General features: G+C 43.7%; 1 protein-coding gene across 1 annotated transcript in view; it reads left to right on the top strand.

The window, feature by feature from the left end:
* Positions 1-8,058: 8,058 nt before the first annotated feature.
* LOC138645840 (polypeptide N-acetylgalactosaminyltransferase 3-like) overlaps positions 8,059-26,004 on the top strand; it is a 29,565-nt gene continuing 11,619 nt past the window's right edge. The window contains exons 1-7 of the mRNA XM_069735350.1: positions 8,059-8,193; positions 15,874-16,343; positions 18,473-18,645; positions 18,729-18,878; positions 20,520-20,745; positions 22,269-22,386; positions 24,228-24,428. Of these exons, the coding sequence (XP_069591451.1) occupies positions 15,889-16,343; positions 18,473-18,645; positions 18,729-18,878; positions 20,520-20,745; positions 22,269-22,386; positions 24,228-24,428 (1,323 nt within the window). The 5' untranslated portion in view covers positions 8,059-8,193; positions 15,874-15,888. The remainder of the gene's footprint in view (positions 8,194-15,873; positions 16,344-18,472; positions 18,646-18,728; positions 18,879-20,519; positions 20,746-22,268; positions 22,387-24,227; positions 24,429-26,004) is intronic.

The raw sequence follows: 26,004 nt of genomic DNA, 5'->3' as shown, positions 1-26,004 counted from the left end.
TAATCTCCCTCGATCTGGGGCTCCACGCAAAATCCCACCCCGTGGGGTCAGAATGATCACAAGAACGGTGAGCAAAAATCCCAGAACCACGCGGGGGGACCTAGTGAATGAACTGCAGAGAGCTGGGACCAATGTAACAAGGCCTACCATAAGTAATACACTACGCCACTATGGACTCAGATCCTGCAGTGCCAGACGTGTCCCACTGCTTAAGCCAGTACATGTCCGGGCCCGTCTGAAGTTTGCTAGAGAGCATTTGGATGATCCAGAGGAGTTTTGGGAGAATGTCCTATGGTCTGATGAAACCAAACTGGAACTGTTTGGTAGAAACACAACTTGTCGTGTTTGGAGGAAAAAGAATACTGAGTTGCATCCATCAAACACCATACCTACTGTAAAGCATGGTGGTGGAAACATCATGCTTTGGGGCTGTTTCTCTGCAAAGGGGCCAGGACGACTGATCCGGGTACATGAAAGAATGAATGGGGCCATGTATCGTGAGATTTTGAGTGCAAACCTCCTTCCATCAGCAAGGGCATTGAAGATGAAACGTGGCTGGGTCTTTCAACATGACAATGATCCAAAGCACACCACCAGGGCAATAAAGGAGAGGCTTCGTAAGAAGCATTTCAAGGTCCTGGAGTGGCCTAGCCAGTCTCCAGATCTCAACCCTATAGAAAACCTTTGGAGGGAGTTGAAAGTCCGTGTTGCCAAGAGAAAAGCCAAAAACATCACTGCTCTAGAGGAGATCTGCATGGAGGAATGGGCCAACATACCAACAACAGTGTGTGGCAACCTTGTGAAGACTTACAGAAAACGTTTGACCTCTGTCATTGCCAACAAAGGATATATTACAAAGTATTGAGATGAAATTTTGTTTCTGACCAAATACTTATTTTCTACCATAATATGCAAATAAATTGGTAAAAAAACAGACAATGTGATTTTCTGGATTTTTTTTTCTCAGTTTGTCTCCCATAGTTGAGGTCTACCTATGATGTAAATTACAGATGCGTCTCATCTTTTTAAGTGGTGGAACTTGCACTATTGCTGACTGACTAAATACTTTTTTGCCCCACTGTATTTTCATTTTTCAGCCGTACAAGTGAAGATTAGAAACTTTGTAACATATCTTATTAGTGAATAATAAGCATTTCCTCACTTATCAGTCACCTCTTATCTCCCTGTACTGTCCCCCAAAAACTGCACAAATCTGTTTACAGTGAGGGACCAAATTACACCTGCTGCCCATAACAGTCTATGGAGAGGGGAGTGGAAAAAAGGGCTGCATACACAAAGACAAGCTGCTGAGCTTGTAGTACAATTTCATAGATGAAAACATTTATCCAATATAGATGTCTCATAGGAGCTTTAACATTTTTATTATCTAGAGGCACCTACTAGGGCTCATCTGTAATGAATGCTGCCCTGTAATTAGTTGAAAATGCAAAGTATTAAAAAACAAACAAACAGCATTTAAATTTCACAATCTTTGAAATAGCTACAAAAACAATAATTGTGCTATAGGGGTTTTGTACAACCTATAGGCAGCCCCAGTCTATTAATTTTAATTAAAAGCTTGCTGCAAACATAGTTGTGCTTCACCTGGGGCATTAAAGGGAACGGTCAGCAGAATTATGTAAGTGCTGAGACCCTGATTCCAGCGGTGTCACTTATTAGGCTATGTGTTGCTGTTTCAAGAAAATCAGTGTTTTATCAGCAGGAGATTATGACTCCAAGAATAGGTGTCTTGTGCATCCTAGTCAACTGCTCTGTGTAGCCCCGCCCCCACCACACTGGCAGTTTTCTGTCAATTTACAGTATGCACACAAAGCGGCCAATCGGTGGTGTGGGCGGGGTTATACACAGCTCAGCATTTCGAGCTCTGCTAGATCTGCAGCAGAGAAAACTGATTCTATCATAACTAGGTGATACATGGCGGGAATCAGCTATGACTTGATAAAGACCTATCTGTTTTGTAAGGTTGAAACATTGCTGTCTCCCTGTGTTATGTGATGAATTAATACAGAATACTTTTTGCTACTTTGGGTGCTGTTGTCGCTGTCCTCACCTTTGGACCTTATGGAGGATTAGGGTCATCCTCTTTTTGGCATATTTGCAGCCCCAATCTACATATCAATTTAATTGTGATGAGGTGCTGCCCTAAACTTGTTATTTTTCATCACTCAAGCACCAATGACCTCATGACAGTAGCCCAGATCATACAGTCATCAGTGGGCACCGAGATTGGCACATACTGCTGTGTCTGAGGATGCACAAGTCAAGATTCAAAGGCATTTCTTCACAAGGAGTTAAAAGCTAAAAAAAATATATACACAGTATGATAATAATATAAATTTAGAGGCCGTGCCAGTAGGTTGAAATTGATTCTGCTCAATTTTAATATTAACAAATTAATTATTATTATTATTTCATATTAGCTTTATCACATAATATTGAGCAGAATTAAGTATGTGGATATCCCCCTATATACTGTATAAGCCCACACATAGCCTCCTTATATATAGAATCCACACGCAGCCCACTACATACTGTATGGGCCCTCACATAGACCACTATTTACAATGAGTTCCCACATAGCCTCCCTTTATTCTGTATGAGCCCCCACATAGCCCACTATATACAATACGAGTCCCCACATAGCCTCCATTTATTCTGTATGAGCCTCCACATAGCCCACTTTATACAATCTGAGTCCCTACATAGCCTCCCTTTATTCTGTATGAGCCCCCACATAGCCCACTATATACAATATGAGTTCCCAAATAGCATCCCTATATTCTGTATGAGCCCCCACATAGCCCACTATATACAATATGAGTCCCCACATAGCCTCCCGTTATTCTGCATGAGCCCCACATAGCCCACTATATACAATATGAGTTCCCAAATAGCATCCCTATATTCTGTATGAGCCCCCACATAGCCCCTCTATATACAGTTTGAGCCCCCACATAAACCACTATACACAATATAAGTCCCCATATAGCCTCCCTTTATTCTGTATGAGCCCCCACATAGCCATCTATATACAACATAAGTCCCCACATAGCCTCTCTTTATTCTGCATGAGCCCCCACATAGCCCATCTATATACAATCTGAGCCCCCACATAGCCCACTATATACAATATTAGTTCCCCCATAGCCTCTCTATTCTGTAGGAGCCCCCATATAGCCCATCTATATACAGTCTGAGCCCCCACATAGCCCACTTTATATGAGTCCCCACATAGCCTCCCTTTATTCTGTATGAGCCCCCACATAGCACCTCTATATACAGTTTGAGCCCCCACATAGCCCACTATATACAATATGAATCCGCACATAGCCTCCCTTTTCTGTATGAGCTCTCACAAAGCCCCCTATATACAGGCACATGTCCAATAAACATAAAAAAACACAACACATACTCACCTCGCTCCTGTTCCCCCGGCATGCATTCCCGTGCATTGAGAGGTGATGTAGTGACATCACTGTGTCTGCTGTCTCAGTAGTACATGCTGTTTGGTGGAAGAAGGAGCTAGCGGCTCCGTCCTCCACCAATGTATTCACCAATATCCCCATCCTGAGGGTGCAGACAGCGGTGATATTGAGACATGGAATGCCGGCCTGGGAGGGCAAGGAGTGGCCCGTGGGCTACTGTTGTCAGCCATTTTGCTGTCTCAGTCCACAGGCCATACTGGAACAACCAGTGAACCGGCTGTGGCCCGTGGGATGCACTTGGGTCTGCGTTAGGCTGATCCAAAACATTTATGTATCTTGCTGTTGCGTGACTATTTTGGATTTGCTATTTTTTTTTTGTAAATTGCCAAACCCCACACAAGTCACAGACTCATGCAGCCTGCATTTACATCCATAACAAGATAGCTGCGTGTGATTTGCGATCAGTAACACAAAATCGAGCACATTCGGAGACGTTTGCGATTTGTGCTACCTTCTCCTAGTTGCAGATGATTTTCAGGTCCCACTGTTGCCAACTTGACTTTTTATTTTTTTCTGGACCGCTTCTAAAAAGTCACGGACTGACAACTTTTTTTACGGACACATTAGATGACCCCAATAACCACTGAGATTATAAGTGATGCATACATAATTTCACTGTGAACTGTAAAAAGGTGATAAATACAGCCGTAAATATCGGTGGAAGTCTCTCCAGCTTCAAAAAAAAAATCAGACACATCAAATTTTTATCCCAACCTGAGCAAAAAAGTGCCCAATTTCTATGGGTTTTCCAGGAATATCTGGACGGTTGGCAACCATGGCTTGTCCCTCCCAGTAATGCATGCTGGATGTCCAGGATGGTACCAGTCCAGCTGTCTTCCTGAGCTACGTTCCCTTTGAGATACAGGCCCTGTGTACTCTCTGTGCCGTGGACATTGATGTTGGTTGTCCGTGTGGATTCTCCCCTCCCTCCAGCAGATTCTGCTGTAGCTTCTTTCCACTCTCCGCACTTATGTTGCCTGCATGTAATCCCGCACCCCTCGCTGACTCGGCACTGACTTCATTCCTCTTACTGCCTTTGTGATCTCTCCCTTGCAAATTCTCCTTTCTTTCTAATACTAATTGGCTTGCTCTGCTTTGCTCAACCACCTCCTCGCCCTGCTGTGTTTTTTTTTAAACAGGTTTTCCAGTTCTTAAAGGGTTAGCCATCAACTTTTTAAAAGGGTCCAAGCATTGCAGCCTCTTCAATGCTTATGTTACGCCTTACGCTATAATACAATGCTTTTTAATAGCGGCTGCTAAAAGTATGGCAGCGTTTTGTATGGACATGTGTAAACCATGAAGGCACTTTGCGGCCCCTTTAAACAGCAGATTGGCAGGGATGTTGAGAGTCAGACCCCTACAATTTAATATCGATGACATATACTATTGTGAGATGAGGGACACTTATGAGTTTCACCCCAGAACAACCAGAAATTCTCAGCCGTAGGGTAGGGAATAACATGCTGATCACTGGAGGTCTCACTGATGGCCTGAATGGGTACTATGACCAACCTCAGCTCCATTCATTGTCTATGGTACTGCCAAGTACAACTATCCCCTTCTTCAGCAGTCCCAAAGACAATGAATAAAGCTGAGGTTGAGCACATGGACCTCTGCTACAATAAAGACTTGATTCTCTGGAACCTCCATTCTCGAGGTTCCAGAGCCCGGTCTTGAGATTGAAAAGTATTCCAGTGGTTGGATTCTTTTGGATAGGGGATAATTTGTTAATTTGGGAATAACCCACCAGAAAGCCCTGAGGCGAAATCACATTAATAGATTCTGAACATCATATGTTGAGTTCTAAAATGGGTTGTATAAGCATATGTAGTAGATGACCAATCTACAGGATTGGTCAATAGCAGATTAGGGCAGGTGCCCCCACTGATCTGCTCTCTTTTGTTCCGCCGGTGGCCAGCAGAAACTTTTAGCGGATTATAACTCTACCGAAAGTATAGTGGAGGCTTCTCACCACTAATGCACAGCTCCTAGTCTTTACTGGTAGTGGCCCCTACACTTTGGTCTGCGAAGAAGCAAAAAGACAAGAGGCGCTGAGTTGGGTGATGGACTCCTAATGATCTGCTACTGATGATCTACGTCTGGACAACCTCTTTAAGGGCCCATGTAATTAGTATTTGTGAGAAAAGATTCAGCATAAACGTGTATTATGTTTGTTGAAATTCCTGCCCATTCTGGGCTTAGGAGTCCAGTGGGCGGTCCTAAGCAGTGATTGACAGCTGTCTCAATGGAATCTTATACAGGGAAGGTCATCAATCATTGATCAGACGCTGTGTTCATGTGACAGGTTCCCTGTGAAGTTCATTCACCCATGACGTAAATATATGTCATGTAGTGGAAAGGGGTTAATGCAGCCACACCATGAACCACCACGGACTCAAGGATTAGGTGCTCGCTCGTTCTCCGTCTTCACCTATCCGTGTCTGTCGTTCACTTCCCCATATGTGGGGCTTGTGGTGAGAGCTCGCTGCACGTCACCCAGTAAATTAAAGACTGCGGACTGTGGGAGCATCATTCTGTGAGTGCAAGGTGGCAATGGAGGGCATCAATATGTGGGGGCATTTTTGGGTTGTCACACTGTGGAGTTCATAAAATGGGTATTAAACTGTGGAAACACAAACAAGAGCTTTTTTTTCAGGGGCACTAATTTTGGGTGGGCACAGAGAACAAACTGAGCATGGTTAGTCTTGTGGCTTAGCGGTCCTAAAAAATGGCCAGAACACATTGTGGACACCAGTTATGGTGTCCCTCAGGGCTTGGAGGTATGATATACAGACAGATATCTGCTAAAGTTGAGCAAAAAGATTGTGAGAGCCCTGGTAGTCCATGGGCACCGGCCTAGAGCCAAAGCCGATGTCCTCCTACCTAAAAAAAAAAAAAAAACCTTTCATTTCGAGAAGTTGGCTAATTGTGAGGGGGTCCGCTTTGTTAATCTCAAAGGACTTCAGTCAATGGTGCCTTGTTGCTTAGCAACCCTCCCACCCATCTCTGACTGAGCAAAGGGAGTAAGGCATTATTCCTCTCTCTCTGCCGTTCATTCATTTGGTCCGACCGCTCGCTGAAACTCAAGTGTGGTGTTTCCATGGAAACACAATCCAGGTGTGATCCGCTCCGGCACTTCCTACTTTATACGGTATGCCCAGGATCATTGTGAGAAACTAACGGATTGCCTCGAAAAACAAATGAAGAAATGTTGGGTTCTTAAAGGGAAATCCGTGAAGAATTCAATTCGATATTTCTGTTAATAATTGCACGGATTTTATTCAGCATTACGCTAAATTTATAACCTTTAAAGGTCATTAATCCCTACAGTAAAATTGTCACCAATAGTCGTGAAGAGAAATCTCCTCCATACTTTGCAGCTGCACAGGAATCAGGATTAATTGTTAGCGCACATTCACATGCTGCAATCAAATCGCTTTTTTCTTTTTTTTTTCCCGTGATCACAGTGAAAGCGATCTCTGACAAAGGCATGTAAATGGCAGATATCCATATGGCGCCCGTTTTTCCACCTGATTGGTTACCATGGCAGCCAGAGGCCTACTAAAATCCCTTCATCACCGATGCCTATCTATTCCTATCAGGGTTGCCACCTTCACTTTTTTAATTTTTGGACGGCTTATCAACAAAATCGCAGACAGACGATACTTTTCATCGACAAATCAGGAAACCATAATATAGAGCATGAGCCACTTTGATCGTGTTTCCGCATTTTAAGATTGTCTAGAAAGATACATGTACCCTTGCCGACATGCTACATTAAACGGCCACTGACAGGCAGCCAAACCTCTCAGGCTGTCACTGTTCTCGGCAGCACATCTCCTGATGATGTGCTGCCGAGAACAATGATTTTTAAAGACGCCAAAAGATCATTTTATTCAATGGGCGATCATTTTATTTGTTTATTGGGTGATCTCCAGTCTTTTTGCACTGCATGATTATTGGGACATGAACGTTCCCATGAATTCCCATTCACGATAATCGTCCAGTGTGGATGAACCCTAAGGCTACTTTCACACTAGCGTCGCACGACGCACGTCGCAATGCGTCGTTTTGGAGAAAAAACGCATCCTGCAAAATTGCTTGCAGGATGCGTTTTTTTCTCCATGGACTAGCATTAGCGACGCTTTGCCACACATCGCAACCGTCGTGCGACGGTTGCGTCGTGTTGTGGCGGACCGTCGGCACCAAAAAACATTGCATGCGCGGCCGGAACTCCGCCCCCTCCTCCCCGCAGCTCAGAATGGGGCAGCGGATGCGTTGGAAAAATGCATCCGCTGCCCCCGTTGTGCGGCGCTTCCACAGTATGTGTCGGTACGTCAGCCCGACGCACTGCGACGGGCCGAGTACGACGCTAGTGTGAAAGTAGCCTAAGTTTGCACGACCTATAAGTTGACACTTGCAGTAAAGCTGACAATTTCTGTAATGCTGACTATATAAATGTGCAGGTTTAAGGAGCCACCTCCTCTTATGTCACCGGGATCCAGAGGAGCAGGTGAATCTTTTGCCAAATTCCTGAGGTTGTGACCGTTTATCCTTAGTGTCCGCCTCCTATACTCGGATCCTGCTCCTCCGCCAGCGTTCACACTTGAATTATTAGGTGCACCTGAGTGTTGTAAGCCCAGAACCCGCCCATTGGTGGGAATTGACCACCCAACTCTCCATTACAGTAAGTACCATATTTCTTATGAACTTACAAAACTTTCCTACGCTCTCTGTTATTCATCATTCTAACTCATGTTATGGATCAGTAGATTGCAATCGTTCTGTGAAATGGGGGGGAGACTATAACTTCCAACGTGCCAGCGAGTTGTAGTTTCTCAATCTCTGGAGATGGTGCAGTTGCTGACCTTTACAATACCCTGATTCTGTTCTTTCCTTCATACAAGGCTCAATACAAGACCCTGACGCTTGTTTATTTAGTGAGATTTAATTAACTGTTGTGAACCTTCACTGCCTAGAAAAAAAAAGTTAACTCTTTATGTGACACGTGTCATTTTTTACGTACTGGTACCAAGATTGATTCATTGTGGATTGTGGTTCCCCTTACCATACATATACGATATATCAGCATCTATTCAGATCTGTGTTGGATGTTTTGTGAAAAAAAAAAAACCACAGACAAAATAGTTGTACATTCTGCCTTATTTTTTGTAGGAAAAACCCAACAGTCCCAATTATATTTTATTCAATATAGTCAATCGGGTCACTTTGGCGCTGTTGGTATCTGCCATGTGAGTGATTTGGGACTTGGGAGGGGAACAATTAAATCAGAGATGCGGAGCAAACAATAGAAATTACCAGTGGTGATGTGATCAGAGTCATAACTTGTCCTACACTGGACGTCCTGAGAAGAATGGCGAGAGCTATCATAGCAAACATGTAGAACAGCCTAGTTGAGTAAAAGCTTTAATTAAGAAAAAAGACATTTCCACCCATCTCGTTGGCTGCTACCACTGTGAGCCACCGGGCATGTAGATTAATCATCTTCTGGCTGAAATTACCACCTTCGTGTCATCTGGATATTGGTACCGTATGTACTCCAACAGAGAAAAATAAGAGAGAAAGCTGCTTGCTGCACTCTCAAGTAAGATTGCTTCATCTGCTCCCAGCAGTATTTATTCTCACCATAAAACCTTCCACCAGTCTCTTTTCCACTCATTTTGCAGCTCCGCATTTCCCTGCTCTGAACTCTTCTCCTCCTTATCCCTGTAGTCCCATCACCTACATTACAAACTTGAGTGTCTGCAAAAACATTTGCAGCGCCCCAGAGTCCTGGTCGTTGCAGTAATGTCGCTCTGCCACTAAGGGGAGTGATGTTAAGTCTGATTGCACTAAAGGAGTTCACCTGACCAGGTATCACAAGCACACATTACACTTCACACTCCGGCCACCAGGGGGAGCAAAAGGCACTATGTATTAGGCCACTCCTCACACTGGTAAAACTGGGGTCGGATAGGAAGTTAGAACAGAACGCAGCCTGAGAGAGCTCCAGGGAGGACCTGTCAGGGGTGGGTTCCTGACAGGGGCCTAGCAGAAAGGATAGAGAGTGACGGAACCGCACCTGCACTACCTTGCGGCGGTATCCCAAGGAAGGACACGAAGAGAAGGATATTGTGGAAAAGTGAGAAACGAGATCAGAGCACAAAGAAGAGCCAGTAGGAGTCGTGCCCCGAGAATGGCAACATCCTACTGAGGCGCGTAGCCGGTGACCGGAACACCGAGGGAGTAACTGACTTCAAGCATTACTTCAAATACCGCAGGACAGTTGATTATAGGTTGGCTGTCTACCATACATCACCTAAGAAGACATAGGGGGCAAGCGTGGGGAGGGGTGTCTCTAGGGTCCCAGAATAGCTCCGAGCCTTCCCGTCAAACGGGTGCGTCCTATCCAGATAAACTTGGGGGACGGAGAGAGAGGGAGAGAAAGAACGAACACGAGAGTTGTGAGGACTATCCCGAATGCTCAGCAGGGAAGAACTACAACACACAGGCGCTAGTGGTAGGCACTGATTTCCACCTGCAAAGGGAACTCTGGATGTGCCTTCGGACCGGCCGGTCTCAGACAGCCCAGTTAGCAGTGCTCTGGATTGAGGATCCCGAGGCCTTCAGTAAAAAGTAAAGAGACTGCAACCCTGTGTCTTCATTATTAACCGCACCTCACATCATCGCCACCTACACTACTGGGAAGCCCTGGGGATATACTTCACCTGTGGGAAGGTATACCATCTATCTGCCATTCCATCACCCCAGCGGACCCCTAAGCAGCGTCGGTCACCCTGACTGAATACCACAGGTGGCGTCACGAACCCTTGACAAACTATCATCACCCCTTTCATTGGACGCCCCTTAGCAGGGTCACGGACCGGGTCCAGCCACCGTGACAACCCCAGCACCGAGACAGAGAGGACCGTTACCGAGCAACCCGTGGCCCTGCGTCTGGGGGAGCTCCACATTCATGCATCTTCCACATTTTAAAATACAATTAGAAACTATGGTGACTTGTTCCCATGAACAATGGGGACATTGAAACTAACTACTCTCGGGAATATAAGGTAAAATAAAACTGCTCCTAGGCATATTGGGAAAAATAAAACTACTCTCAGGAACATTGCGAACAATAAAACTGCTCCTAGTAACATTGGGGACAATAAAACATCCCAGGAATATAGGGAAAAATAAAACTGCTCCCAGGAACTTTGGGGACAATAAAACATCCCAGGAATATAAGGAGAAAAAAAAAACTGCCCTCAGGAATGTTGAGGACAATAAAATTGTTCCCAGGAATGTTGGGGGCAATAAAGCATCCCAGGAATATAGGGAAAATAAAAGTGCTCCCAGGAACCTTGGGGACAATAAAACATCCCAGGAATATAAGGAGAAAAAAATACTGCCCCCAGGAATGTTGGGGACAATAAAATTGTTCCCAGGAATGTTTGGGACAATAAAACTGCTCCCAGAAACGTTGGGGACAATAAAACTGCTCCTAGGAACGTTGGGGACAATAAAACTGTTCCCAGAAACCTTGGGGACAATAAAAATACTCCCAGGAATGTTGGGGGCAATAAAACTGCTCCCAGGAACGTTGGGGACAATAAAACTGCTCCCAGGAATGTTGGGGGCAATAAAACTGCTCCCAGGAATGTTGGGGGCAAAAAAAATGCTCCCAGGAATGTTGGGGGCAAAAAAACTGCTCCCAGGAATGTTGGGGGCAATAAAACTGCTCCCAGGAATGTTGGGGGCAAAAAAAATTGCTCCCAGGAATGTTGGGGGCAATAAAACTGCTCCCAGGAATGTTGGGGGCAATAAAACTGCTCCCAGGAATGTTGGGGGCAATAAAACTGCTTCCAGGTACGTTGGGGACAATTAAACTGGTCCCAGGAATGTTAGGAACAATACAATTGTTCTCAGGAACGTTGGAGACACCTTGTTACCCCACTGCTCGGAAGTAAGCAGTTCCTTCTGTGGCCATGAACTATAAGTTTAAAGAACCAAGACACAATAGTTCCATGTTCCGTGTAATAACTGTTCTTGAATATTGCAGCTTAACTCACAATTACTTCAATGGAGCTGAGGCACAGTACCCAAGAACGGCAACAACGTGGGCATTTTCCACACAATGGAACCATAAGTGTCATAGTCTGACCATCCAAAAACTTATGAGGTATGCCGGACCTCTGCTGGTTTTGTCCTGCTACATTTCTTGTTGAATTGAACTTGCTTGACTTTTGTCATTTTTCAACCATTCTATGAAACTATTGTAAGGGTACGTGCACACGATGAGTAAACGCTGCGTACATGAGCAGCGTCCAACCCGCAGCATCCAGCTGTTGCAGCATACTGGATGGGATTTCTAGAAACCCCATGTCCACTATGCGTGCACAGACGCCCGCAGCTCACCCACGGAGACGGACATGCGGCGCGTCTCTCCCGACTGCAGCATGTATGTTTATCTTGCAGATACACGAAATTTCACCCATACAATGTAGTGGACGCAGTGAATCCGCACGGTTCAGTGATCACATGCGGAATCACCTGCGTTCAATAGCTGGCAGCGCTTTGGACGCAGCAGACATGTGCTGCTTTCAAACCTTTGCCAGTTCCTGAACGTGTGCAAGCAGCCTAATTGTTTTTTGTCTTTTTTTCTGGATCGGTTTCCATTTCTGGCAAGAAATATGTATAAAGAACGCGCCGCTGCCACTATTTGTCATTCTTGTTTAATATAGCGTTTATTGTAGAGTGCGGCTCCTTTATAGAGCGAGTCTTTTGATTGGGAATTTTTAATATCACTGTAGGTAAAGAATGAGTCATATTATTCTTTTTAATTAAATTCCCCACAGTGCAGAACCGCTAAGCCACGAATTATACTTATTTACATTTTTACCTTCCGCACATATACAGAAATCACACAAAGTGGAAGCCCAATTTAATACAAATTAAAACCTATTCTAAACTAATTTTTTTTTAAACCCACCTCTGTAGACAATGTACCGTAATATACTCCATTGTATAGACCAGCAGGGTTGCTTTTTTTGCACTTTGACATTTTCCATCAAATAATTATAATTAAAACAGCAATTTGAGATGGAAATTGATTCCTGATAGGGATGATGACATTTTTGTTGATTATTATTGTTGGGAAAAAGATCTTTCTTCATTTTTATTGTTTTATTCTTGCAGATGTACTTAGGTTGGATCTCCTTGGATAATCGAAGTAATTTGTGCAACATATCTTGAAGGCACATATTATATTATTATTATTTATTATTATTATTTATTTATATAGCACCATTGATTCCATATTATAAGCTCTTGGCATCACAGCTAATTTTAACCTTTACACCAACATTTATTTATTTGTTCATTTTTTTACTATTTTATTGTCACGTTCCAGGAAGCATAACTTTTATTTTTTCGGCGATATAGCTGTATGAGGGCTGAGATTTTATTTTTATTTATTTATTTTTTTAAGATTAGCTATATTTGTCAGTAGAATCATTTTGGTATACAGATAATTTATTAACAAAAGTTTATTATTTAATCCTCTATGAGGAGGAATCTAAACAAAAAAGCAATTCTTCCACTGCTATTTTTTATTATTTATTATGATATTCACATGCTGCACAAATAAAGCGTTAACTTTATTCTGCAGATCAGTCCGAATATGACGATGCCAAATATCTATAGTTTTATTACTTTGTCCAATAAATACTCACTTGGAAAAAAAAATCACTTATTTTTGTGACGCCATATTATGAGAGACATAGGCAAAACAAAAAATAAACTTTAATTTTGAAATTTTTTCTTTAAACATTTTTCTCCGTTAAGTAAAATTGTCATGTTAGCTTTATTCTGCAGGGCGGTACGATCGCAACAATACTAATTTATATATTTTATATATTTTTGTGTGTGTGTGTGTGTGTCCTACTCGTGTGTACCGTATTCTGATTTCCATAACTTTTTTTATCTTTCTGTAGACAAAGTCATGTAAGGGCTTGTTTTATTTGTGGGACAAGCTGTAGATTTATACTGGTATCATTTTGGGGGCACAAATGACATGTCGATCACCTTTCAAATTTTTTTTTTTGGTAGGAGGCATGAACAAAAAACAGTAAATCGGAAGGTGCCATATAATTGACCTGCTTGTGATACTATATAAATAAATATATGTGTGTGTCTATATGTGTGTGAATATATATATTCAGTATATATCTATATATATCATATATCTGAATTTCTTGCCAGAAAACGCGAACAAAAATCTGCTTTTTTGGTGCGTTTTTGTTGAGAATTTTCATGCGTTTTTTTCATGCAGATTTGTATGCGTTTTTGTAGGCTAAATATTTATTATTTAACAAAAAAATAAATAAATTGTGATGTCATTTCTTGTCCAACCTCCTCATTTACATATTCCATTGAAGATTAATGTTTACACACACAGATAGATACATAGATAGATAGATACATCTATAGATAGAAAAAATCTGCGTTAGGCCGGGGTCACACTTGCGAGAAACTCGCACGAGTCTCGCACCTCAATACTCGGCACTGCTGCCGGCACTCAGACCGGAGCGATCAGCTGCATAGGAATAGTGCCGGGTATTGAGGTGCGAGACTCAGGCGAGTTTCTCGCAAGTTTGACCCTGGCCTTAAACGTAATATCTGTTTAATTTTTTTTGAAAAAGGGAAAAAAATGCGTGGGCTCCTGCACAATTTTCCAGTCCAGAGAGGGAAAGCCAGCGACTGAGGCCAATGTTTATAGCCTGGGAAGGGGGTAATACCCATGGATCTTCACAAGCTATTGATATCAGCCGGCAGCTGTCTGCCTAGTCTTTACTGGCTATTAAAATAGGGGGCCCCCAAAAAAAATGACGTGAGGTCCCCCTACAATATTAGCCAGAAAAGGCTATGCAGACAGCTGCGGGCTGATATTAATAGCCTAGGAAAGGGCCATGGATATTGCCCCCCGGCTACAAACACCAGCCAGCAGCCACCCCAGAAATGGCGCATCTGTAAGGTGCACCAATTCCGGTGCTTAGCCTATCTCTTCCCACTGCCCTGTAGTGGTGGCATATGGGGTAATAAGGAGTTAATGTCACCTTTGTAAGGTGACATCAAGGCCGGTTAGTAAGTGAGAGGTGTCAATAAGATGCCTATCCATTACTAATCCTATAGTAGTGAAAGAGTTAAATAAAGACACACAGCCAGAAAAAGTATTTTAATATTCTTAATTTCACCATACTTACAGCCACACCTAAGTCCCCAATGCCCTCAATCACCTGCAAAAAATTGAAAATAATAAACCAATAGTATACTCCCTGTTCCGACGCAGTCCATTTAATAACGAGTGTTCCACGACGATCTCTCCCATAAAACAGTGACATTGGGTGATCTCACTGCTCTATAGGCTTCCCACGATGCACTGACAGGAGATAATGGCTCCTGCAGTGCATCACTGAAGAGGTTACCTGAGATCAGGCTCACTTTACGGCAATGCTGTGTGGGAATTTTCTTACACAGCGTTGCCGGTGAGAGAATGATCTCAGGTGACCTCTCTCTGCAGCGGCGGAGGGATATACATCGCGGAGGATTACATCCGCCTGTGAGTGCATCGCGGAGCCCCTGTAGAGCATGGACATCGCCCGATGTCACTGTTCTCCTTGGGAGATCGTCGTGAGACACTTGTTATTAACTGGACTACGGCAGAAAGATAAGTATAGGTTGGTTTATTATGTTATTTTTTTATTAAAGGAGATTGAGGGCTTCGGGGACTAGGTGATTGGTGAGTATGTACTCTATGCTATATGTTGTATGTACCATCTGTAATGTATGTCATATGTATGTTCTGTATGTTTTGTTTTTTTTTACTACTGAACACATGCATTGTCTGATGGGACTACTTTCCCATCATCGGTAATGCTGTCACTGTGAGCATTCATAGCTGGATGGGAGCAGTACTGTAGTCCCATCAGACAATGGCTGCTTACACAGACACGCACACACACAGGGACACACGCACAAACACCACATGCGGCCCCCCGCACACACAGCCCCGCACACTCCCGCAGACCCCCGCACAGCCCCGCAGACACGCACAAACACCCGCACACAGACACGCACATCTTCTCCGCACACACAGTCTCCACTAACACACATAGTCTCCGCCCACACTCCGCCCACACACATTGCTTGTGCACTACACTGTGGATTTGATGCAATTCCGAGCGTCCAAAAATGCCACGGAAACGCATACAAATCTGCAACGTGTGCACTTAGCCTTACAGATCTGCTATGAAATTGATAGACATTTGGATAAGTTGATGGTATTGACCAACTTCTCTATCTGCAGACTGAAAACATCAGCATGCCCTCTCTTAAAAGACTAATATTACACTACTGGAAATCCATTGTGGCGCTACTAATAATTGTGGGATATCTATTAAAACAAATCAAACTGTTTGATAAAGATGTGAATGGCATGAAAAAGCTGGATGATGAAATTGAGGAAGCCAAGTTTTTTGACGATTTTATTAATGAGTTCTTGTCAAGCGTGAAAATTTATGATCAGGTGGACTGTAGAGAAAAGATCTGCTGTTTGCCCGGTTATTACACCACAGAAGAGCTCCAGCCCTACCTTGTCCGGCCTCTTCAGGATCCTAATGCTCCTGGAGCTTCTGGAAAACCCTATAGAGTTCTCAATCTCAGCCTGGGAGAAAAGAAGGAACAAGAACAAGGACACATGAAATACGCATTTAACGTATTTGCCAGCGATAGAATCTCACCACATCGAGAACTGGCACCGGACAGGAGGGCTCCTGAGTATGTCGTCATTTTTATATTCGTCGTATGTCTTGTATCATATAGTCAGAATCTGTTCTCATGTATAATGATTGATATTGTGCCCGACTTTGAAGGCACCTTAGTTACCAATAAACCAGGAGTGCCCCTTCCCTTATTTTTCCCGTCCACCAACCAGATGATTGCCGATGGAACTTTTTAGTTATGTTTTTTGACCTATTTGTTATATTTCATTAGAACTTATTCTCGATCTTTTATCTTTCATTACTTTAGAACAGATTCACATATTTCGTTAAACATCTGTCAGATACCGGTATATTGTATGGAGTTGCTTTTGGCTCCAAACAGCAAAACAATCTGCGAAAATTCACCATACTCTAGGCAGGTTTTCGATATGTCCAGCATATCAGTATAATGATTAGTTTTTGCCACAACTGAAGTCCTAATGGCATCAGTTTTCTTCAGCCTTTTTCATCAGTTCTACAGCAAAACTGCTGAGCCGGATCAAAAATAGATAAAAGGAAACGTAGCTTTTTTCTGATCCGGCTGATTGAAGGGTTGGGAGAAAAAACTGATGAACATGAACAATCTCATAGCAAAGTAGGGAACCTGATTTCGCATCAATTTTCCAGCTCCATTTCACTGCCACTCCGGAGTGAACAAACAAAGGGTGACTGGATGAATGGGAACCAAACCTTAGTGTTGTTTCTTGTGACAAATAATGTTCATAGTCTGGAACATTGTGCTACCCGAGACTTCTACTGGTTTTCAATTCTTAAATGGAATTTGTCACAAGGATTTCACACCACAAACTATTTATGTCCATGTAGCTCCTTCAAAGACAAGTTCGGCAATACCTTTACATTGCCAGTCTATTACTGTGTTACCACTGGTGGACACAGATATAAAAGGGCCCCTGCGCAAGAACAATATTTGGGCCCTTTACAGCTGAAGAGGTCCTAAAAATGCAAAATTGGAGGTAGAACTGGGCCCCCTCACTTCTTGGGCCCATGTGCGGTCGCACAGGATGCACCAATGATATGTCTGCCCCTGTGTGTTACTGAGAAATCAGTGTTTTAATTGATTTGCAAATGATTTGCAAATGAGGCTGAAGAGCAATGGTAGATCTGAAGCCTCTGTCACTCCAGCTCTATTCCCTACCCAGTACGGCTTCCTCCCGCTTGATTAACGCTTGATTATAAGCTGTGTGACTTGAGAAAAAGGAGCTGTCATTCAAGGAGGAGGAGCACTGCACTGGGCGGGGAATGGAGCTGGAGTGACAGAGGCTTCAGATCTATAAATAGCAGACTCATTTGCATATCAAATGAAGCGCTGATTTCTCAGTAATGGAGGAACTGATTGGCCATGCAAAGATATTTCTGGACTAAAAAGCTCTTGTGTGTGTATACAAATCAGTAATATTCATTGTTATATGGAACTTCAGCAACTTGTGGTTCCCCTTTCCTCCATGCTCTATGTTAATGTTCACAAACGTCCTTAAAGGGGATATCCAGGATGTTAAAAAAAAGTGCCTAAGCACCAACAGGCAGGTATTTTCTCCATTCTCCGCTGACACAGAGCGGTCACAGACTTCTGCTGACATCAGGTCAACAGAGAGGCTTTTCCTGTTGACAGGGTGGGACTACTGGTGTCATGCTGATTGACAGCTGGCTTCTGCTGCCTTATTGGGGAAGGTGGCTGTCAGTCAGCATGAAGCTACTAGTCTCGCCCTATCAACAGGAAGAGAAACTGCTGTTTTGTTGACAGGGAGCTGCTGAATCGCTGGCTGGAGCAGTCAATGACCGGTGCCGGGTACAACAGGCAGGTAGTTGCCTCCATTAGCAACTACACGCCTATGAGTGCTTGGGCACATTTTGTATTAAAGTCCCAGATATCCCTTTTAGCATAAAAAAAATCAGTACTCTAGCAAAAAATAACATAGATGGAGTTGAGGGAAGAGGGGAATGCAGCTGCAGCTTGTCACTCACTTTATTTTTTTATATGCCAGTGAGAAGAGGGGAGCTCATGGATTAAAAAAAAAAACATAAAGGAACCACTCAATAGAAAGAATCCTCGAAGTCACCCTTTTATTTAAGATGGAAATGTAGGCCTGCCTAGAGAACCACTAAGTTTGTGATTTGCTGCCATAGGTGTACTGTGCAAAAGTTCAAGCGTTGTCCTCCGCTGCCCACGACCAGTATAATAATCGTGTTCCACAATGAAGCCTGGTCCACGCTGCTCCGCACGGTGCACAGCGCCATGTACACATCCCCTGCCATTCTCCTAAAGGAGATCATCATGGTGGATGATGCCAGTACAGACGGTAAGCAGTGGATATCAAAAGGCAATTGTTGCAGAAGGTTTTACTCATTGATTGATTTAATGATTTTTGCTTTTCTCTGACAGAGCATTTGAAGGATGCACTGGATGACTACATGAAACCGTTTCCTATTGTCACAGTGGTCAGACAGAGAGAAAGGAAAGGTCTGGTTTCCGCTCGTTTGTTGGGTGCTTCCATAGCCAGAGGACAAACGCTGACTTTTCTGGATGCACATTGTGAGTTTACATTATTAAAGAGGTGATCCGAAACCAAATGTGAATTTCATACTAAATTGATATCTAATTCTAGAATCCAATCATGTTTCTAATATACTTTAATTAAAAATCTGCCACTATTCCCACTCTACTCTAACTTCCTGTCTACTTTTTTTTAACTTTTGATGATGTTTCATTTGAGAATTCTCTATGCATGCTGGGATACTCAAACAGGATATCATAAGGGTGCAAAGGCTGTGGTCACTGTCACAGCTGCTGTCCTCCCTCCCCCGGAATCAAGCATCATCAGTGATGTCCGTTTAAAGGGCTGGAGGTGGTCCCTGCTCTACTGAGCATGTGCCAATTGTCAATTCCGACACATGCTCAGTATGCACTCCCTCTTCTATACTCCTTTGAATGTGCATTGACATTGCGCTGCCATTGCCAGGTCTGAGGAGAAGTAACAAGCCACAAGAGAGCGCACTGTCAATGTGCATTGAAAAGAATAGAACACGGCAAGTAGGGAGAACAGAGATCAGCCCCAGATGTATTGACCTGAGACTGAGACCACAACCTCGGGAACCCTGATAACATCTTGTTGAGTATCCCAGTGTGAGGAGATGGCTTCTTACTAAAGCCTATAGGACTCATGGATGTAGAGCCTTTTTCCAGCACGGAGCACTGGTTGTGTCAAAATTGTGTTTTATTAGATATTTTCTTGCTGTGTTTTATTAGTAATTTGCTTGGTTGTCAGTCCACTGTCAATGTCTACATTCAGTAACAGTTAAGGTACCTTCACACTGAGCAACTTTTGAACGATAACGATAGCGATCCGTGACGTTGCAGCGTTGAACTTACCTTTACTCGGACAGCCCATGAGCACAGAGTAATGCCAAAGTATCCCCCCAGGCGCCAGCAACAGTACCTCCAAGTGTTAGCTATAGAGGCCACATATGGTGTCTGCTGCAGGGATCCTGTCCTAACTTGCTACAAGATCCTTACAGGCATCAGGTACAGTGTCCGCATAAGTGCCCACCATGGCTTTCCCCATAATTAGGCAGAGTGCCTGTGGTATTTAAGAGAAAATGTAGTTTGAAAAGCTGGTCCCGGCTTTTAGGGAGAGATCTGTCAATCAACTGGAGCCGGGCGGGGAGACGTTGGCTGGGGATGACATCAATCAGTCAGGTCTCTCTCTATGGTCTCCAGCCGACTTTTCAAGATATGTTTACTCTGAATCGCGGCAACATTTCAGAGTAAAACATACGTGGCTGCAATCGCGCAGCCAGACTCTGATTCATTCTGCCCGTGGTTCGGGCAGCATGAATCTAACGACAGGTTCCCTTTAAAGGGAATCTGTCACCACCAGGTTTTTTTCCACCTAATCTGAGAGCAGTGCAATGTAGAGGCAGAGACCCTTTTGCCAGGTAGTCCTCCATATACATGAGCTCTGTATAACCCCAACTCCAACACCGATTGGCAGCTTTCTGCCTATGCACAGTGTACACTGAAAGCTTCCAGTCAGTGGTGTGGGCTGGGTTATACAGATAACTAGTAGATCTGCAGCAGGTGCAATAATGATTGTATCAAAATAACTACCAAAAACCTGGTGACAGATACCCTTTCAATGAATGTTTAATGTGGGCAATTCTCTCTTTTTTTCAGGCGAATGTCACAATGGATGGCTAGAACCGCTACTCGCAAGAATTGCGGAGAAAAACAATGTAGTAGCGTGCCCTGATATTGCTACCATTGACTTGGACACTTTCGAGTTCGTCAAACCTCCCGAAAGTTTTCATATTCGCGGGGTGTTTAATTGGGCCCTAATATTTAAGTGGGATGACATTCCTAGATCGGCAGAGTCAAGACTAGATGAGACGAACCCAGTACAGTAAGAAACAGAAAGATTACCTTGATAAGATATAAGAATAAGATTAAGGAGTCCTAACAGAATCACTAATTGGAAGTGTATGTAAGAGACAATAATGGAAAAAAATGGCGCTGCAACATGGTACCGAATTTTGTCAACCAATTAAAACATCACTCCAGCGTTTTTGTTTTACTGCACCATTGGAGTGGTGCCTTTAAATGTAATTCACCTTCCCCCTGTCTCACACTCACCTGCCGTTGCCTACATCCTTTTCCAGCGTTGCTCCAGTCGATCTCTGGTGACAAGTGACCTGCCGGCAGCTCCAGTGTTTCATGGAGCGTTGCGGAGGTCCCTTTTAAATACAAGGTCTATGAACGCCTCGCTCTGGCCTCGTTCTGGCCTCGTTCTGGCTCTCATAGACTTGCATTGAGCTCTTGTGATGTAACTTCTGACTTCCAGCTAGGCATAAGTTATGGGCACAGGATGGCACTGCTGGACCGGAGCAGTGCCAGCAAAAAGTGAAACCACCAGAAGGTGAGTATATGACCAGGGGATTTACATTTAAAGCGCCACTCCAGTACGGAAAAACAAACAATTGCAGGAGTGATGCTTTAAAAAAAGGGCCTGGTATTTGTCTTTCCGACCATGTTATTCCTGTGACCATTTTCCCTGCTTAACAATAGAGTTAATCAGGAGACGTTCAATAGTAGAAGGATTGGATCCAGTCAGGAGTAATCCTTTTTCTAAAGGCACTATAGTATAGTATGTACAGTATATCCATGGTGATGAATGCTGCCTTGCCAATTATTATGGATGCCCCCTTCATGCCACACCTCTTCCATACCCCTTGATTATAGCGCATCCCAGCATCAAACACAAAAATAAAAACATGGAGGTACTGCTTTTCAGGAGATTTCAGGAAGCTTCCATGGCACCATTGACATTTGTCAATTTTTCTCCTTTTTTTCTGGTAGCCTTCTTGCAAAGTTTGCTAGTCTGATCTATAGGTGAAGGAGCGTTGTTAAAAACACTAGTTTCATGATTGTCTTGCCATGTAAAAAGGCTTCCAATCACCAGATGAGCGAGGAAAGCACTAGTTCGGGGGAGATTATCCTTTTTTGCAAGCAGAAACAATCATCATTCTCAGTGGTGCATCTATAAATATAATATGGGCAGTGATGGTTGTGTGACCAAATATAGCAGGGTAATTGCCAAGTTGATCATTTTGTATGGCCCCCGAATGATGATATAGTCAAATGGCCCTTGGCAGAAAACGTTTCACACCTCTGCGCTAGATAACGTTATTAGAGGAGAGAACACATGTGTTTCTTTGTATAATATCACACTTACATGCAGCACTTTTTGTTCTGGTTGTGGATGCTGGTTCGGGGCATGGAGTCAACAGGTATAAAATGAAAACCAAACACAACTTATTTTTGAAAATGAAGCCTTATATTGTATACACTATAATAATGATGTTCTGGTGATTCCACACATCCGGAATATGTCCTCTTCATCAATGATGGACTCTATTCTTTACACAGAACGCCCACCATGGCCGGAGGTCTCTTCGCAATTTCTAAAGAATATTTTGAGTATATTGGAAGCTACGATGACAACATGGAGATCTGGGGCGGTGAGAATCTAGAAATGTCCTTTAGAGTAAGTAAACGCATGTGCATTAATGGTGATGTCGGTGATTTTTGCTTTTGTCAAAATTAATATTTATTTATATAGCACCATTGATTCCATGGTGCTGTACATGAGAAGGGGTTACATTCAAGTAACAGATCACAGTTACAGTAAGCAAACTAACAATGACAGACTGATACAGAGGGGCGAGGACCCTGCCCTTGCGGGCTTACATTCTACAGGATGGTGGGGAAGGAGACAGTAGGTTGAGGGTTGCAGGAGCTCCGGTGTTGGTGAGGCGGTAGCTTCGGTAGTGGTGAAGAGGCTGCAGGGTCAGTGCAGGCTGTAGGCTTTCCTGAAGAGATGGGTTTTCAGGTTCCGTCTGAAGGATCCGAATGTGGTTGATAGTCGGACGTGTTGGGGCAGAGAGTTCCAGAGGATGGGGATATTCGGGAGAAGTCTTGGAGGCAGTTGGGTGAGGAGCGGATAAGTGTGGAGGAGAGAAGGAGGTCTTGGGAGGACCAGAGATTACGTGAGGGAAGATATCGGGAGATTAGTTCAGAGATATATGGAGGAGACAGGTTATGGATGGCTTTGTAGGTCAGTATTAGTAATTTGAACTGGATACACTGAGGGAATGGGAGCCAGTGAAGAGATTTGCAGAGCAGGGAGGTGGAGGAGTAGCGAGGAGAAAGATGAATTAGCAGAGTTAAGGATGGACTGGAGAGGTGCAAGGTGCAAGGGTGTTAGCAGGGAGGCCGCAGAAAAGGATGTTGCAGTAGTCAAGGCGGGAGATGATGAGGGCATGCACAAGTATTTTAGTAGATTGAGGAAAAGACGGATTCTGGAGATATTTTTGAGCTGGAAGTGACAGGAGGTGGAAAGAGCTTGGATGTGCAGTTTGAAGGACAGGGCAGAGTCAAGAGTTACTCCGAGTCAGCGGACTTAAGGTACGGGGGAAAGCGTGATGTCCTTTAATGCGATAGATAGGTCAGGTAAGGAAGATCTGTGAGATGTAGAAAGATAATGAGTTCAGATTTGTCCACATTGATTTTGAAGAAGCGAGAGGTGAAGAAGGAGGATATGGCTGATAGACACTCCGGGATTCTGGACAGCAGAGCGGTGACGTCTGGGCCAGAGAGGTAGATCTGAGTGTCATCAGCATAAAGGTGGTACTGGAATCCATGGGACTTTGAGTTGTCCCAGGCTGCATGTATAGATTGAGAAGAGTAAGGGCCCTAGAACAGAGCCTTGGGGGACTCCAACAGAGAGAGGGTGGGATGGGGAGGTAGTGTGGGAGTGGGAGGCGCTGAATGTGCGGTTGGAAAGGTATGAGGATGTCCACTACCTGGACAACGTCTCCTTAAATACACGAGTCCCCAGAGTAAAATGAAAATGCTTGTACTCACCTCCTGCCCCGGCCCCGTTCCAGTTATTTTGCATGACGTCATGTCATGGTAGCGCTGCAGCATATCTGTTTTGATGAAATATTGATGACCAGCAGTCAATCAGCGATCATTGATTGGCTGCAGTGCTCAAGTGACCTAATCTCATGTTATCGCAAGGAGACTGACATCGCTGAGGCAGCGCCGGTGTAGGAGATGAGTATAAGTTTTTTTTTTTTTTATTTGGGCCATTCAATCATTTAAGAAGGAGCTGTTAAAATAGTGGACAACCCCTTTAAATAGCATTACATCATTAAAGTGAATCATAAAAATCGACTTAAATCAGGTTTTTATACCACTAGGTCATATACCAGTGGCCAGTGTGAAAATTGCAAGAGTTCTGATTTTAGTTTTGTAAAGTGAGATAGAAAAAAATCTCAAACATTTAAAAATGATATATAATTTATTATTGCAATTTATTTATAGGTTTGGCAATGTGGTGGGCAGCTGGAGATCTTGCCGTGTTCAATTGTTGGCCATGTATTTCGCAAAAGGGTGCCATATACATTTCCTAAGAATCATCACGAAGTCAGCAGGAACCTTGTCCGCCTGGCAGAAGTGTGGATGGATGACTACAAAGACTTATTCTACAGAAGGAACCAGGAGGCTGCGAACATTGCTAGACAGGTGTACAAAATAAACACTACTTTCTTTCCTCACATTTTCACTCATTACCCAGTTTCTTGGTGAGGGGGGATTCAGCATACCGGGAAACCATCCACAAGCAGGCTAGACGCAGATCATAGAAGTTGTATGGCCGGACTTGTGATAGCTTGTGTATGCACCTTAGTTAAAATAATTATTGCAAAATAACTTTCTGTCAGCTTGCTGATGGTTTCCAGTTAGAGTATGTTTTCACGTGGCATATTTGCTGTGGATTGGAAGCTGCGTAGTTGCAGCGTCCACCATAGTGGATGGGATATTATGAAATCCCATATCCACTATGTGTACAAAAACGCAGGTGGCAGACCTGCGTATACGCACATGTGGCGCGTCTTTATAGACCACAGCATGTCTATTATCTTGCGGAGACACACAGTCTCCGCAAGATAAATGGTACCGTTCTATGTATAGGATGCGGAGATTCGGCATGTGTTCAATGAACACATGAGGTATCACCGCGCGTACAAAAACAGGCATCGCTTTGGGTAGAGCGGGATATCCACTGCGTTCAAAGTGCTGCCGGTACGCCACATGGAAACATAGCCTTAGACGTTTTGGATTTTTATCATTACTTTGTCTCAGTAATGTTATTATTGCCAGAACCATACAGTTTTTGAGAAGCCAATTGAAAAGTGACAACCAATATGGCTGCACTTCCAGTTGTCATTTTTAAATAATGTTACGAGGGGAGGATCTACTTGGAGGGTGAAGAGAACTCAGCTGTTTGTGTATGATGGAACGTTTTGAGTAGACTAATGTTGCACGCACTTGCCCTACTTTCCTGATGGAACAGTGCAATAAGTCAAATAGTACTCTGATTGGCACAGACCAGCTCTCGGATATATCTATCCCCCATGGGAACATCGATGGCTTATCTGATCTGGACAGACCAACCCGTTTTATAGGGTACCCCTCTCCATGGGCACATCAATGGCTTATCTGATCAGCACAGACCAACCTCTTTATATGTTAGGCCTCTCTATGGGCACATTGATGGCTTATCTAATCTTTATAGACCAACCCTTTCATAGGGCACCCCTCTCCGTGGTCACACCGATGGCTTAGCTAGTAGGGTATCCCTCTCCATGGGCATATCGATGTTTTATCTGATCTGAACAGACCACCACTTTATAGGCTACCCCTCTTCATGTCTATTTCCATGGCTTCTCTTATCGGCACAGACCAGCCCCTTTATAGAGCACCCCTTTCCATGGGCACTTCAATGGCTTATCTGATCGGCACAGACCAACCCCTTTATAGGGCACCCTTCTCCATAACCCCATCAATGGCTTAGTTGATTTGCACAGAGCAATCCCTTTATAGGGCATCCCTCTCCATGGGCACATCAATGGCTTATCTGATCTGCACAGATTACCACTTTATAGGGTACCCCTCTTCATGACCATTTTGATGGCTTCTCTTATCAGCACAGAACACACCCTTTATAGGATACCCCTCCCGTGAATTAAATCAGCACATCTCAATGATTGAGCCGTTGTGCAGCTCATCTGGCTGCATGTCAGCAGTCAGTACATCTACC

The sequence above is a fragment of the Ranitomeya imitator genome, chromosome 7, assembly GCF_032444005.1.
Source record: "Ranitomeya imitator isolate aRanImi1 chromosome 7, aRanImi1.pri, whole genome shotgun sequence".
Taxonomy (NCBI): Eukaryota; Metazoa; Chordata; class Amphibia; order Anura; family Dendrobatidae; genus Ranitomeya; species Ranitomeya imitator.
This window is presented reverse-complemented; position numbering and strand designations above follow the sequence as displayed.